Here is a 15,516-nt window from a genome sequence, read left to right as displayed (position 1 = left end):
TGAACCACAAGAATCTCAGAGAAGGAAATCTTTCCTTTTAGATCAGCAAGTCACCAGGAGGGCTACATGGGAGCTGGGGCTCTTTAGCTTGGAGGAGACTGAGGGGTGACCTCACTAATACTTACAAATAAGTAAAGGGTGGGTGTCAGGAGGATGGAGCCAGGCTCTTCTCAGTGATGTCCAATGATAGGACAAGGGGCAGCGGGTATAAGCTGGAACATAAGATGTTCCAAAGAAACATAGGGAAAAACTTCTTCAGTGTGAGGATGAGGGAGCACTGGTACAGGCTGCCCAGATGGGTTGTTGAGTCTCCTTCTCTGGAGACATTCAAAACCCACCTGGACTAGCTCCTGTGTGACCTACTCTAGGTGGTACTGCTCTGGCAGGGGAGTTGGACTGGGTGATCTTTCAAGGCCCCTTCCAACCCTTAATATTCCGTGATACTGTTCTGGAGTCCCTGAGAGCGTTTGGTTACCTTGGAAAGAGTAAGCCACCATGTGAGTTTCTCCTTCCAAAAATTCACCTCTATGTACATCCAAGTGAGGATAGAAGGTCCAGAGTGAAGAGGGCACCTTTGTAAGTGTGGGAATGGCATGGGGGTATGCAATGATCTGCTATCTTATGTCAGAATTCAGGCGGAAGCAGTTAAAGGTTTCCTGTGCATCACGTTTTGCTTAATGCACTGAAAGCACCTCCTGCAGATCTGGGGAAGTAAGGCTGAGGAGAGGAGTGAGGTGACAGCTGAATCTGAGTATCTATCCACACTTTCTCCCAAATAAAGCTATTTTGAAGTTGTGTAGGTGCTAGACATGAAAAGATATCAGATATTCACTCATTGAAAGACCAGATTCTGTTTACTTTGGTGTAACTCCAATCTGAGATTTATAACCAATTTAGCAGGGTAGCTTCTCAGAATTTATAGATGTTGATTATTTTGGCATTAATTTGATGACTGATCTCCAATCCAATGCTGAGACCAAATTAATTTACTGATCTGATAAGCGTCCTTTTTGTTAGCTTCCCGCAATAATACTTACAGCTCACACACACGTATAAATATGTATGTAGTTTATTTGGATACTATTTTTATTTCTTTTTAGTTTAAGACTTTTATGAACATTATAATAAAATAACCATGTACAAATACACTCCTGATACATCCTCAGTAAGCAATAACGATTGCCCAGAACAGATATTACCAGGGAAAAAGCCTGGTAATGTTTTCTACACATTTGTTTCACAGACAGCACATTTGGCTCATTGAAGATGTAACACTTTGCGTATACTTGAGTAAGTTTTCAGGCTTGGGGCTTGTGATGAAGAGACATCTACCCACCTGCTACAAGGGAAATGACAAACTCCCTTTTTTTACCACAGACAATAATTTTGATAAGTTACAAAAACTAGGAAGCTGCCTGGAGATTAAAGGAATTGTGCCATTGATCATTAGAAAGGAAAAAGGGAAATCTGAAGTTCTCGGGAATATCTATTGCCAATAAAATGAAAGAATCAAGAAAATGGGAGGAAAAAAAGATCACTAACCACCTAGGGATAAAGGTAAGAAAACAATTATCAGCAGTAGGGGTTTATAAAGAACAAATTGTGCTGGAGAAACGTGATTGCTTTTTAAAATAGAATTATAAAATTAGTGGATGAAGGGAACACGGTGGATTTGATACATTTAGATTTTAATAAACATTTGATACATGAATCCTGCTCAAAATTAATTCAGATTGGCTTGGCTACATCACTACATGGAATTAAAAATTGGCTGGAGACACACAAATATAAGATAATGATGTGTACAAAGGTATGTATTGGAGGGAGAGGTCTCCCTCCCAGAGATCAGTGGTTGGTTCTCTCCTATTTAACATCTCTTGACATGACACCTTCAGCCTGGAAAGCAGGAAGTTTTCTTAGGAGAGTAAAATATAGGACATGAGGGATTGACCAGCTGAAAATAAAATGGGATCCCAGTAAAAATATGTGTTATGCAAACCACCATATCCAGTCAGGAGGAGCTCCCTAAAAAACACCCGATGAGAAACACTGCAGCAGAAACCAACAAAGTGGCAACTTGCAGTGAAGGTCAGCAGAAAAATAACCAGAGATCTGAGTAAAAGGGTTGCAATTCACCCCAGTATGGAAGGACCATGAGGCTTTTACAGCTTTTGTATTTGTGTCCCACATAATGCTGTCAACAAGGTCCCAGGCAGGTTTTAGTGGTACAGCTGGTAGGGGAGCTCCTGGAGTCTCTCCTACCACATGGTGGACACAAAACCGCAGTAAGAGATTTTTCTCCCCAGAAACAACGAGTGTGGACACTCACAGGGAAGACAGTCTCATTTGGGACGAAGAGGGCTTTAAATAGATCCTCATTAATTTCATTTTTTAAAATGTAAAACCAGAAAAGAACATGGCAGTAAAAATTAAATGTATTAATAGCAGACATAAATCCCCATTTTCCTAATGTTTCCCTCTCTCCATCACTTAATCCATTTGCAATTTCAGCTCTTTGCCATTTTCTCTTACCACCCATACACAGGTGTCTGCGAGTGTCCCAATAAATTTGGAATGTGTAGGCCAATTTCAGAAAACACTGTGGAGGGCAGATAATATATTTCTGTATGTTTTGTTACATTAAGTGTCTGACTAAGGGAAGACAAGCAATGACTGCCCTCACTGAAGCGTGAGGCATCAGAGAATCCACTGATAATGGAATCTTGAGGGACATATCCAGAAGGAAATCCATGCTAGTTCCTCTGCTTGTGACACTTCTGCTTTTTTCTGACTTCATTCCTGCTGGAAACCACTGTCTCTTCCTGTTTTCTCCCCTTTTGTTTTTAAAACTATTTTTCTTTTAAAATTACATTTGTAACTGTATGCCTTCCTCACTCTTTTGCACTGTCCCCAGCCTCCTGCCCATGCCTTGCCGTCCTCCAAGCTGTTTTCTTACCTCTGTTGGTCTCTTTGTTTCTGAGTCCCTGTTTTTAAGTTCTCGTCCTTTCCCTGTATTTTTCATTCAGTCTTCCATATCACTCCATTTCCACAGTCCTCCCCTACCAAAATAGCTTGCTAATAATATTTTGATGCTTGCTGGTGAAACTCGTGTAAGCCTTACTGAGATGCGTTCCACTAATGAAGTACACTAATATTCATTGTAGCAAATTCCTCCCTTTCCCAATTATTGAAATGAATGAGAGAAGTGTTCTCTCTTTTGCTTCAGCATATACTTTGAAGTCCCTAGAGAGCTTCAGTGATCACTTCAGTAATGTTCTCTTCTAAGGCAGGACCAGACCCACAGAGCATCAGAGCGATAGAAAGGATTTTAAGATGGCAGAATGACATGAAATCTGGAAAGTAGCACAGCCTCTCTGCACGGGTGTGAAAGGCTCAGGAAGGTCAGGTTAAACATTCGACATCAGTGAAGATGTTATAGTCATTATTAGGATCTCTGTAATGCTCATGGCTCTCCTAAAAGCACGTGTACACTGTGGCAGCTAAAAGCACTGTGAGAAACCTTTATTTTTAGTGTTCCATTTTTAAATTTTAGTGCTGCATTAAAGTGACTTTTTTAAAAAAAAGTCATTCTTCAAATAGTTCTTACAGGTCTTTAAAAAGCAATGAAAATGTCTGGCACTGCACTGTAATGTATCATTATTTAAATTACTAATGCCTCACAGTTACTTAGGCCCTTGTTTTTTTGGGTTTTTTTTAAAGCCACATCTATTTAATGAAACAACAAGGCAGATGGCAAGCAGTGCAAGGGCCACTGGACTGCGGCTAAGTCACTGGGTTTTAGTTGTGTTTGTGAGACAACCTCCAACAAGTCTCTTTACATCATGGTGTTTCCTTTTCTCCTACTCTTTTACTGCTTCATCTGCTCATAAGCTCTTGAGGACAGAGACCTTCACCTAATTATGATGTGTTTCTATGATTCACAGCACAATGAAGCTTTGATACTTGCTGACATCACTGTGACTTAACTAACTACTACAATGCAGTTGAAGCTGCTCCAAACACCCCTCCAGCCCACACACTGGGTACCATACAATTGGTAAGTGGTACGTGAATGCCAGAAGGTCTTGGCAAAGGACACAAGAAGACATTGCACCTTTTCCCTCCGTCTGCATATTTTCCACCTGTCTTCACTATATCAAGTGCTACTTATCTGATAAAGGAAGTTCTTCACCAGAATGTCCTCCGCACAAGGACACAAACCCAACACTTTTTTATACTCAGTCAGTTCTTCTCTGCATTTGGAAGTCGGAAATTTGACATACTATTTATACAGCAGATGACAGGCTGGTAAAATAGAGGTCTAACAAGCAAGAACTCTAGTACTTCCTTGGGCAAAGAAACTGAGAAACCAGCAACATGTTTTCTCGGAGACTTGTCTCCTGGTGACTGCCAGTGAGGTCCAGTCTCTTGAGAGAGGCTTGACATGGGAAGTGTCACCAACTCTTACTCAGGGAGGTGACTCCACTCCTGAGCTTCCAAAGCATGAAAATGGAGGTGGGTGTGATGGTCTTCAGTTTTCTCCCGCTGATCGGAGGCTCCTCCTTAGGTCAGGACTGAAGCATCTGGAAGGCAGGGTACCTTCTGCAGGGAAGGCCATCTGCAGGCAGTAACAGTAGTTTTTCCTCTTCAGTAACAGGTGTTACTGATCTGCTCTGCTGGGACTCTTGAAAGCAGCGGTGATGTGGGTTTTCCTGTGTGTTCATCAGAGAGCCTCAGGTCAAGTGGAGTAATCGCAATCAGATGTTTTGCTCTCTGTGTCTTTCTGTTCATGAGGCAACATAAATGCTGCCAGTTCGCTGTGTAAGGCAGGACCAGTAAAGCTTGTCGCCTTTTCTCTCTGGGTTTTAGTAAGAGGATTACACTTCTCCTCCTTCTAGAATAAACCTCTTTGCAGGGCAGATACTTTCCAAGCCCTCTTTGGAGATCAGTCTCTGCATCAAGACTCCTAAGATTCAAGCCATCACAGCAGCCAGTAGGAAATGAGCCCCAGTTAAAAGGGAAAGGCTTTTACAGCTCTGCTAGGACATAGTGTACATGGGGAATGAGTCCTTGCTGGGCTCACAGCTATGGGAGGCAGAAAAGTAAGGAGGCACAAGCACAATCAGAGTTCAAACTTCATCCAAAATGATGGGAGACTGTTGCTGGAGCTCTGGAAAGGCACAGCTAACCCTCTTGCTGTAACAGCTTCACCATCAGGTACATATAGCCCAAGGAAGAAAAAGTGGGAACCTCTTGTAGCTTTAACACTGAAGCAAGTATGTCTGAAAACAGCATCCATGCATGCGTGAGTGCATACGAGTATGTTGTTAAAACAGAGGACGCAAATGGAAAGCTTTAAGACGTAATTATATGGTTTGCTACATCTAGTCCAAACACACTGATTAATTAAGGACCTTTAGAGGGACCATAACATCCAAATCAGACTTATTTGCTAACACATTCCCATAACTTTGGAAACATCAACTGGCAATTACTTCTGCAAGTTACTACATTCCTAACAAAAAAACCATCTATGCATTAGAATGAAAGTCTGCCTAACAAGTAAATAAGAATACTTGTTTCCACTGATTCTCCTCACCACCCACTGCTGTTCCCTTCTGCTGCTATCTCAACTGCTGTGATGCTACAGACCTCTCTGGCTCCTGTTCTGTCTCTCCCATCACTGTCTCTACTTCCATTACAGCAGGTTTAGAGTAATGGCATGAAAGTGTAAGTATTTTGTCATTTCCTTTGGTCATCATCTTCACCTGCCTTAATCCAAGCAAATAATTTTGGTTTTGCCTAGCTGCCATTCTAGGGCTAAAGAAGCATCCTGATATGTACATATATCTTGCTTCTCACCTCAGACCAAAAGTGTCCAACCATCAGTATAGAGAGGAACAATGTGATTCACCTCTGAGTCACTTCTCATCTTTCCAGCTTTCCCCTTCCTGACCACAATGAGACCTGTGACGATCACAATTCACAGGACATATATTTCTTGATAGCAGTTGGAGGCCCCCTCAAGTCTCTCCCTGCTACCTGCTCCTCACCCATGCAGGGCAGAAGATGACACCTTGCACTCTATGTGAGGGGGTAAAAACCCCCTTCTAGTACACACAGTGTTTGCTTGGCTTGCCTAGCGAGATGGCTGGGTTTTGGAAGCACCAGGTGCAGCTGCTGGGAGTGCTGGTTGGAGAAACATTTGCCTCCTGAGCCTGTTAATTAGCACAGTAACGGTAACTGTGCTCCATTAGCCAACCCATGTGGTCAAGTCCCCTCCCCATCCACCAACCTTGCCCTTAATGAGAGCTGGAAGGGGGACACTCACAAAACACTGCCTCTGAATAATATTCGGCTTTGTCCGCGCCGGTAACGAGAGCTGACAGGATCACTACGTCCATTTCTCTTCTAATTAGCACACTTCCAGCTCGGCCTGAGCCAGCAGCCAGAGAAAAGCGATCGGACAACCGTACCGAATCACAAACACAAAGAGGCCCATTCCCCGTAATTAGGTGAGACAATCCCTCAGTCTTTTCTCGGCTGGAGCTTGCCGGTAAGACTCTCGCTGTTTTGGTAAGTCCCAGCAACACAAGTTACACGTCTCCCCAGGACACTAATAAGCCCCTAATTGTCTTCCGCTTCACACGGCTCGTACCATAGGTCTGACTTGGGGGAATTCTTCTAACGAGCAGCAGCCAGCGCTCCCTGCGCCGCAGACGGATGGGGAGCCGCCTCCCGGGCACCACGATGAGAAGGGGGACGGGGAGGAACAGCCAGGAAAGCGGCCCAAGCGCTGGGGCCCAGCTCTGGTGGCGTGGGGCCGGTGGCTGCGCAGCAGTTACCCGTTGCTGGGGACACCCACCTTCTCACCACCGCCCACCTGGGTGGCACAGAGTTCAGCTCCCCGGCCTGCCTTGTGCTTTCTCATCTCTGGTAGTGCATGGGTACCCACTCTGCCACACAGCAGCGCACCATCAAACCCAACCATGTGGTTAGGAAGACTTGCCATCCATCTCTGATAAGCCTCGCTGGGAGTTAGCCTTAAGAGAAATGCAGCACCCGGCACATGCTCTTCTTCGGTGAGGCCCATCTCAGTCTGCCACAGCTCAAGCCGAGGAGCACGGGTGTAAAGGAGACCCTGCCAGTTCCCGTGGAAGAAAACAAAAGGCAGGTAGGTCCCTGAAGATGCCCACAAAATGATTAAAACCACAAGAACTTCCAGAAGTTGTGAGGCAGGCAGGAGACCCCAGCCCAAACAATCTGATCCAAACAAGGCAAAGACAGACACATACTCCCTCTAAATTTCAACCTGGTATTTTCTTGAAAAATCATCATCAACCAAATATTTTCCAGTGAAACATTTTTAACTAATTTTTGACAAGAAGCTCACTTTAAGCAAAATATCTCAGGTGATCCACTGCAGATACTCAGGGTCTGCAGATCCCTTTGTCTCCCATGCAGCTGATTACAAATGGATTCATCCTGCAAACCAGGGCTCACCTGATCCCTCCTGCAATAGGCCTCACCAGAAGTGATTTGTCCTCCAGTTCTACATGTGCTATTCAGCTCCAGTGTGCAAAGCAGGGGGAGAAACCTAAGACAGGGTGACAAACTGATCCATGCAGAGAACAACAGAAAGAAGCGCTGGTGATTACCCTGAAAGGCAATTTAGGATAATCAATATACACATACATAAATCAATTAAAACTAGCTATAACTAATGAGTTACTTTAATACAGGGAGAGGAAAACAGAAAAAAGAACATAGAACCAGACAGCCTGAGTGTCAGTGCCTCTGTTGGTCTCTTGTTCCTCATTTTCATGTAGCTGATGAGCTCTTGTCCTGCCTTTTCATACATAACCTGCTGCCTTACAGGCTATTGCCAGTGGATAATGGCAAATGCTTCAGAATTAGCTTCAAAATTCAGTGGTTATGAGGCATGCCATTAGATGTGCTTGGTATTTTGGGGAGGGGAATCCACTCTGCCATCCAAATGCCTGCAAGAACAAAATTTAATTGCCCTATATTATTACACCTACTCCTCAGCTACTGGCCAGAGACCCAGCCTTTCAAGTGACACAGAATCGAGTCAAGTACTTTGTACTCCCAGAGATCTGGTCGATAAATAAGGTGCAAGGTCATTCTTATTACCCATTTTTTCCTACTAGCAATTAAGTAAGGGCTTTCAAGCTCAGCCCTCTTCCTCTTCTCTGTTCCTTAGTGAGGTGTCTATAACAGAGACAGGCAAGGAGCATTCTGGCTTCACTGGTCACTGATCTGTATTATAAGAATCAGCAGGCAGGCCAGAGGTCAACCACACAAACCCAACAAGAAAACGCCTATTCTGTACACGCATCAGCTGCCTGGAGTCAGTCATCCTGCTCAAAGGGACATGATGGAAAAGGTCAAGTCTAAAAATCGGCAGTTTCAGTGAATGATAAAGGCAAGATGTGAAGAGACCCTGCCATGCTGAAAATCTAGCACAATCTAAGCAAGAATGGTGTTATTGCACATATTCTATGTGGAATGTGGATTACGCTCTATAGCAACTGCATCAGCCCATACTTCTGTGTCCACATAAGCTTTTAAATATCTTTATGCAGACTGCAAAGGATTGGCCACAACTGACTCCAGGATCTTTATTTCATATCCTCCTAAAAGAAATGCAAAGCACTGATGTAAGCATTGGCTTGCAGAGATAACATGGTTCCAGAATAGCTTTGATTGTAAGAATCACAGTATTACACCAAACCAAAAGGACATTGTCTTTTTCCTTGACTTTCCATCTCTTTTTTTTTTTTTTCTTCTCTTACCTTTTAGAAATAGCAAGGTTCACCTCTTGGGCAACCATATTTGGCAACATACTTACAATACATTTGCAAGTCTTTGGCAGTCTGGTTGGTGTATACTCTGGGATGTGCACGTAGCAAGCATCGGTTTTAATGTTTCTGTGGTGGGAAGCTCTCACTATAGTGATTAAAGAAATGTGTTTACAACATTTGCGTTTGCTGTTCTAATCACTTTCATTCAGTTCAAAGTTTGATAGTATATGGAAAATTTTTATCCACCTGTGATTTTGCTGGGCTGAAGATACAGTGAGGACTTTCTGGAAAGCTGTCTTTCATTTAATTATTGACTTCTACTAACAGATGACTATTTATTGTCTCTTTAAAAAAGTCTCAGCACGGAATGACAGATGAAAATGGGGCTACAACACTAAGAAGTGACGATTATTTTCATGTTATTTTAAGTTTTCATGCTTTGTTCACACAGTTCACTGGAAGATGTGTTGCATTTACCCATCATGAGTACCCTCATTGCCTGGGGTTCTGCCTTAGGAGGAACTGGGAGCAAAGTAAACACGAGGATGCCTGAAATGCTTCTAACAAGATCGTATGTCTGGTGTTTTGAACGACTGCTGGCTTTAGAAGAAACATGTAAGTCTGTGGATTTTCTGCAATAGGAATTTGCAAGTTGTCTGTTTTGATTGCATATGTCTAAAAATTGATATTAGAAGTATTACAGAAATATTTATGTGATGTAGTAGGAGTCCAGGATTTCAGACCATACGACAAAGGTGTAATTTATCTGTTTTATGTACCGCATGGGCTGATGATTACCTGGTATAACTTCCTTAACATGAAGTGGTTGCCACAATCAGTGTTGTTTGCCTGTGACAATTTACTGTGGGTAAAGATGAAGTGGATGAGATCAGCTACATGCACAGACTGCAAATATAAGTGATGACCCTGTTCTTTGAGATACTCAAAACAGGATTTAGCCCATGATGATGTGGGAGAGAACAGGAGATGAACAAAACACAAGCTGTAACTAGGCCTTGCTAATACTTACGCAATACGCTCGCACTCTGCAAACACCCTGCAATTTTGATTATGCTATCTTAGCCTGTAACAGAACACAGACAATCGAGTATTGTGGACATAAGGAAGGTGAACATAATCATGGAACCAAGAACATAGCAGGAGCTGAAAAACCACAAGTAGTGCACAGACAGCAAAGAAGAAAAAACACAGCAAACAGACGTTCCTGACAATAAAAGAAATGAAAGGTTCAAAGTGGAATTATCAAGTAAGCAGGTGAAAATTAAAAAAATTACTTGCTCCCCTCCGCCCTTATTTAAAGTTTTTGTATAACTGAATCATGAGACTCACTATAGAGTGGCATTTTAGAATGCAGAAGTAGAAACAAAGTAGGACCAAGACAAGTTTACGGAGGGTAGGGTCTCCCATGGACCAGATTCAATTAAAACCATTTGCTGGATGCCATGTAAGTTACCCTAACACAAAATCATTCCTTGTAAGCCTTTTATTTATATCCATCACTATCCTTCTACAACTGTTTATAATCAAAGAGAAGATTACAGATAAGATAGGCTTGTGAGTTGACTTGTATGGCACCTTATGTTTTTATGTAGCATAAAAATCAGTAAAATCAAAATAAGGCTCAAACAATACCTACAAGTTGGATTAGCCAATTTTCACAAATCTGCTATTTCCAGGTGACTTGCTGAGCAAAAAACAAAGCAAAGCTGAGAACTATGGGTTATAGAATTGTTAAAAATTTGTTAATTTCATTCATAACGGCAAAACATCGAGTTAAATGGAATGTTACACTTCTCAATTGCCAGTGTAACTTGACTTTTGTTTTGATAACAAAGAAGAATTTCTTCTCAGGTGGATTAAACAGCAAAGCATTTGATACTCAAAGACTGAAATGAACAGCCTTTACAATTGAATATATGTAACACTGGCATCAACATGGCTTCACCAAGGGGAAATCCTGTTTGATTAACCTGAGATCCTTCTATGAGGGCATAACCGGCTGGCTAGATGAGGGGAGAGCAGCAGACGTCATCTACCTTGACTTCAGCAAGGCTTTTGACACTGTCTCCCATAACATCCTCACCAGAAAGCTCAGGCAGTGTGGCTTGGATGAGTGGACAGTGAGGTGAATCGAGAGCTGGCTGAATGACAGAGCCCAGAGGGTGGTGATCAATGGCACAGAATCGAGTTGGAGGCCTGTGGTCAGTGGAGTTCAACAGGGATCGGTTCTGGGGCCAGCCGTGTTCAACGTCTTCATCAACCACCTGGATGAGGGGACAGAGTGTACCCTCAGCAAGTTGGCTGATGACACCAAACTGGGAGGACTGGCTGATTCCCCAGAAGGCTGTGCTGCCATTCAGCGGGATCTCGACCCGCTTGAGAGTTGGGCAGAGAGGAACCTCATGAGGTTCAACAAGGACAAGTGCAGAGTCCTGTGTCTGGGAAGGGACAACCCCATGCACCAGTACAGGCTGGGGGTCAAACTGCTGGTGAGCAGCTCTGCAGAGATAGATCTGGGAGGCCTGATTGATAATAAACTAAACATGAGCCAGCAATGTGCCCTCATGGCCAAGAGGCCAATGGCATCCTGGGATGCATCAAGAAGAGTGTGGCCAGCAGGTCAAGGGAGGTTCTGCTCCCTCTCTACTCTGCCCTGGTGAGGCCTCATGTGGAGTCCTGTGTCCAGTTCTGGGCTCCTCAGCTCAAGAGGGACAGGGAAGTGCTGGAGAGAGTCCAGTGCAGGGCCACCAAGATGATCAGGGGACTGGAATATCTTTCATATGCGGAAAGGCTGCAGGAACTGAGGTTGTTTAGTCTGGAGAGGAGGAGATTGAGGGGAGATCTTATTAACATTTACAAATACCTAAAGTGTGGATGTGAGGAGGTTGGGACATCCCTCTTTTCTATAGTAGATAGTAACAGGACAAGGGATAATGGGATGAAGCTGGAACACAAAAAGTTCCATTATACATAAGAAAAAACTATTTCACCACGAGAGTGATGGAGCCCTGGCACAGGCTGCCCAGAGGGGTTGTGAAGTCTCCTTCCTTGGAGGTGTTCAAGACCCGCCTGGACATGTTCCTATGCGACATAATCTAGGTGAACCTGCTTGAGCTGGGGGGTTGGACTAGATGATCTCTAAAGGTCCCTTCCAACCCCTACCATTCTATGATTCTATGATTTAAAAGGAACTAAACAGATACTGGTTTTCTTTTCAAGAATCTCACAGTAACCTTTCACATAACACCACATGAAAATACTTCATAAGATAATGCATTACCTTAGTTGATATTATTACCTTGTTTTTCTTATATTCTTTATTCCTGCAATTTAATTTAGCTAATCTTTTTTTTTTTTTTTTTTAAATACAGAAGGTTATCAGCAACAAAAACTCACCCAGACTTTCTTGTATAGCTAGACACCACAGCAATGGCAGGAAGGGCATCGCTGCAGGAAAAAAAATAGGGTTCAAAAGGGTATGAAAACTCTTAGTACCATTTGGATACTGCCAAATATTTATTTACTGATCAGAACGGAGCACCTACAGGCCAAACTCTGAGGTGGTGGCATGTAGGAGTGTGAAGAGCAGCCTGAGGATCAGTATCACCTAGGTGATTAAGCAAAAGTTTTTGCATCTCAGAGGCCTATTTTGGAAACTCAGACAAATCTCTTGAGCTTTGCATTTATTTATTATCAAACCATGAAACAATAACAGACAGATTACAATTATCTGGCTAACACACAAAAAATCATGTAAATATTACCAATAAAAAAATACATCAACTCATCTCTATAGATGATAAGTATAAAGCCAATAAATACTACATTTCTTAAAGCATATGTTACTGGCTGTCCTATAGAAGATAACTACTGCATATGGTAACGGGGTTCTGTTTGTCTGGAGTTTTTTAAACACATGTTATAGTTACCAAAAAAACTACCTATAGTTTTAAATTCCTTACTGTACAGGTCAGAAAATATACATATACTCCCATGCCATTCTTCCATATCTTCTCCTATATTCCTCCTCCTTTCAGACATCAATTTCTTAATGTGTTGGTCCAACAAACCTCTATAAAATGCACAAGCTCATACTGGTGATAGAGATGAACAATCCCATCATGTCATATATGTGTGTGTGTATACATATATATATATATAGTATACAAACTTAAATTTGTATAAGCAGGGTTTTTCCTCTGTCTCTGAATTACCACTTTCAGCTCCTCTTCACGTTCATCTGTCTTAACTCTCACATTCTCAAAGGATGGAGCTCCTGTTAAGCTCAGTCCTGTGTATACTGGCAAGTATAAAAATAAATCTATTAAGTTTAAAATCAGACTCCCGACAGTCCTAAATATTAAGTATTTGTGGGGGGTCTTGCCAAGACATGGGACTTGACTGCTGAAACACCATTACCAGGAGCTGTCCAAAACAAGGTTAATTCTGACCCCTAACAACCAAGACCACCAACTGGAAACCACAAGGCCAACAGCACTTTATAATAAAGACTCGGAGAAGTCTATTTGATTAAAAAATTATCCTCCTCTTTATTGCACATGCACCTGAAAAAAGTCTCCTCTCTCTGCAAAGACAGAAAAAATGAAATGCTCTAAGGACAGCCTGCTACATGTAATATTGAAATAAAATGCTTCCCTTAAATAAAACAGAAAGTCTGAACATGCTTCTTACCTCTTCTCGGGGGTGAGCATGCAGAAGTGCATTAACAGAAGGAAAAGGCATTAAATGGTAAGATAAATAAAGCCCAACACTGTGTGCTGAAACAGACCAGGTCACAGAAATTCCTGCCTTAAAACTTTCTAGTTTTGCAGGGGAAGAAAATTTTGAGGTTGCTGTTTTATAAGCAATTAAAAATACCACAAAATGTCATTTCCAGAAATGTTAATATTCTGTATAAGCAGACCTTCCTCACACTGTGGCTAACAATCTTGTCGCCCCTTCTTGGAGTGCTAACTGAAAACATTACCATCTTTCAACTGTATAACTTTCTTCACTTTCCAGCTCTGGAGGAAGCAGAGTACTGCAGTGGACTGACAAAGCCATTTCTTTGCGTACTGGATGAAGTTTCTGCAGGGATATTTTCCTTCATGGTACAGTAGCACCTCTTACTCTCCATGGTCTGTCAGGCTCAGTTTCATTACAGAACTGTTTGGCAGTGGGATGAAGCTCCTGGTACACCGAAGGTCTGGCAGTCCTCCTCAGAGTACCAGATATACTTCTGTGATGGCTGGTAGGAACCGGAATCTAACGCACAGACCGTACTCAGCTTCCACATTAAAAGCATATGCTCCCGCTGAACCAGTGCTATGGGCCAATACACACCACAAACTCTGCTCAAATCTTTTAGCACCAAAGTTGCAAGTAGGAAATCAATGACAGCAATCAAATAAAGACGCTGTGGCTGTTCACTTTGAATAGCTAATTAAAACAGGTAATTTTGTCACAGCATGTCAGGGCCAAGCCCTCCTGTTGGACATCCTGATGGTCAGATGACACTTGAATTCCAACACAACCAATTGCAGTCCTTGTGACCTGTGTATGCAATATATCTCCCCCATGAAGAGATGGTCTGTGGAAGCAAAAAGTGACTTTTTTCTGAACATCTGGAGCAAGAGATTTGTATTTCTCAGAAGTTCTGGGGTTCGTCTGGATGCAAAATCATCTAGGTGGGGTATTTTTGTCCAAACTCCAGATGTGGCAGCTACTTTTTGGGTTTCTCTAGGATGTTCAGGAATTTGCCTCGAGTCATTTCTCTAGCTGAAATCATAAGGGAGGAAAAAGAGATTAGTATTCCTCAAAAAGCCAAGAAACCCAAACAACTGTATAATTTACAGATTTTAACCACAGGATAAGAAATTCCTTTAGATTTGTGCTTATACCAATAGTGAGTAAGGATTTTTTTTTTTTTAAGTGGAAAACACATAAAACTGCATTCTAGCCTGAGCTGCAGACATCCTAGAAATGCAGGCATGGCCTGGAATCTTCTAAACTGAGGAATAATTCCCACAGGCTGTCTCATTACATACAATCTACCCTTTCTATTCCTACTGCATTGTGCTCTTCAGCATCTCCTTTTCCCCTGTACTATCCATCTCTGAATGGTGTAATCCAGATCTCCATCACTCTGTCTCACAGCAATTGTTCCTGGATGTTATAATCCGTCAGAGATTATGGAACTCTCTCTATTTCAGGATTATTGGTCCCTGGATGCTATGATCTTCAACAGAAATTAGACAGCATTTTCTCTCTCAGCAGTGTCAGTCCCTGGATGCTGTAATATAATGGGGTTTATTTTCCCTCAATGCAGTTCATCTATGGATGGTGTAATAAAGTAAAGTTTATAGAGCTTTGGTCTTCTCTCTCTCTCTGCATTGTCAATCCTTCGATGTTTAATATAGCAAGGCAAGGTTTATATGTCTCTCACTCTTGGCACCATCAATCTGTGGTAGCTGTACCACAGCAGGGTTTACACAGCCACTTTTCTGTATAAGACATTTCTGACTTGTGAGCCTGTGAGCTCACAAGCTGGCAGAGCAGCACTAACACTACCTTTGTCTTGCAATACAATAGAACGCATCAAAGACAACACGATTAGCAATCAAGTCCTGGAGAAAGACGATCTTCCCACTGCTGCTTCCCTTCGTTTTTT

General features: G+C 42.4%; 1 protein-coding gene across 4 annotated transcripts in view; it reads right to left on the bottom strand.

Annotated features, from left to right (window-relative positions):
- Positions 1–1,107: 1,107 nt before the first annotated feature.
- Positions 1,108–15,516, bottom strand: part of LIN52 (lin-52 DREAM MuvB core complex component) — a 56,371-nt gene continuing 41,962 nt past the window's right edge. Inside the window, exons 6-9 of one of the 4 annotated variants that reach the window (XM_061998077.1) lie at positions 12,243–12,293; positions 8,873–8,970; positions 7,504–7,659; positions 1,108–7,141 (exon numbers count right to left, since the gene is read on the bottom strand). In XM_061998077.1, coding sequence (XP_061854061.1) covers positions 6,842–7,141; positions 7,504–7,659; positions 8,873–8,970; positions 12,243–12,293 — 605 coding nt within the window. In that variant the 3' untranslated portion in view covers positions 1,108–6,841. Of the gene's footprint in view, positions 7,183–7,503; positions 7,660–8,872; positions 8,971–12,242; positions 12,294–12,512; positions 14,625–15,516 lie in introns of those variants that run through there. The other 3 variants (XM_061998078.1, XM_061998082.1, XM_061998081.1) reach the window with 3 other exon arrangements.

This window comes from Colius striatus, chromosome 6, assembly GCF_028858725.1.
Source record: "Colius striatus isolate bColStr4 chromosome 6, bColStr4.1.hap1, whole genome shotgun sequence".
Classification (NCBI taxonomy): Eukaryota; Metazoa; Chordata; class Aves; order Coliiformes; family Coliidae; genus Colius; species Colius striatus.
This window is presented reverse-complemented; position numbering and strand designations above follow the sequence as displayed.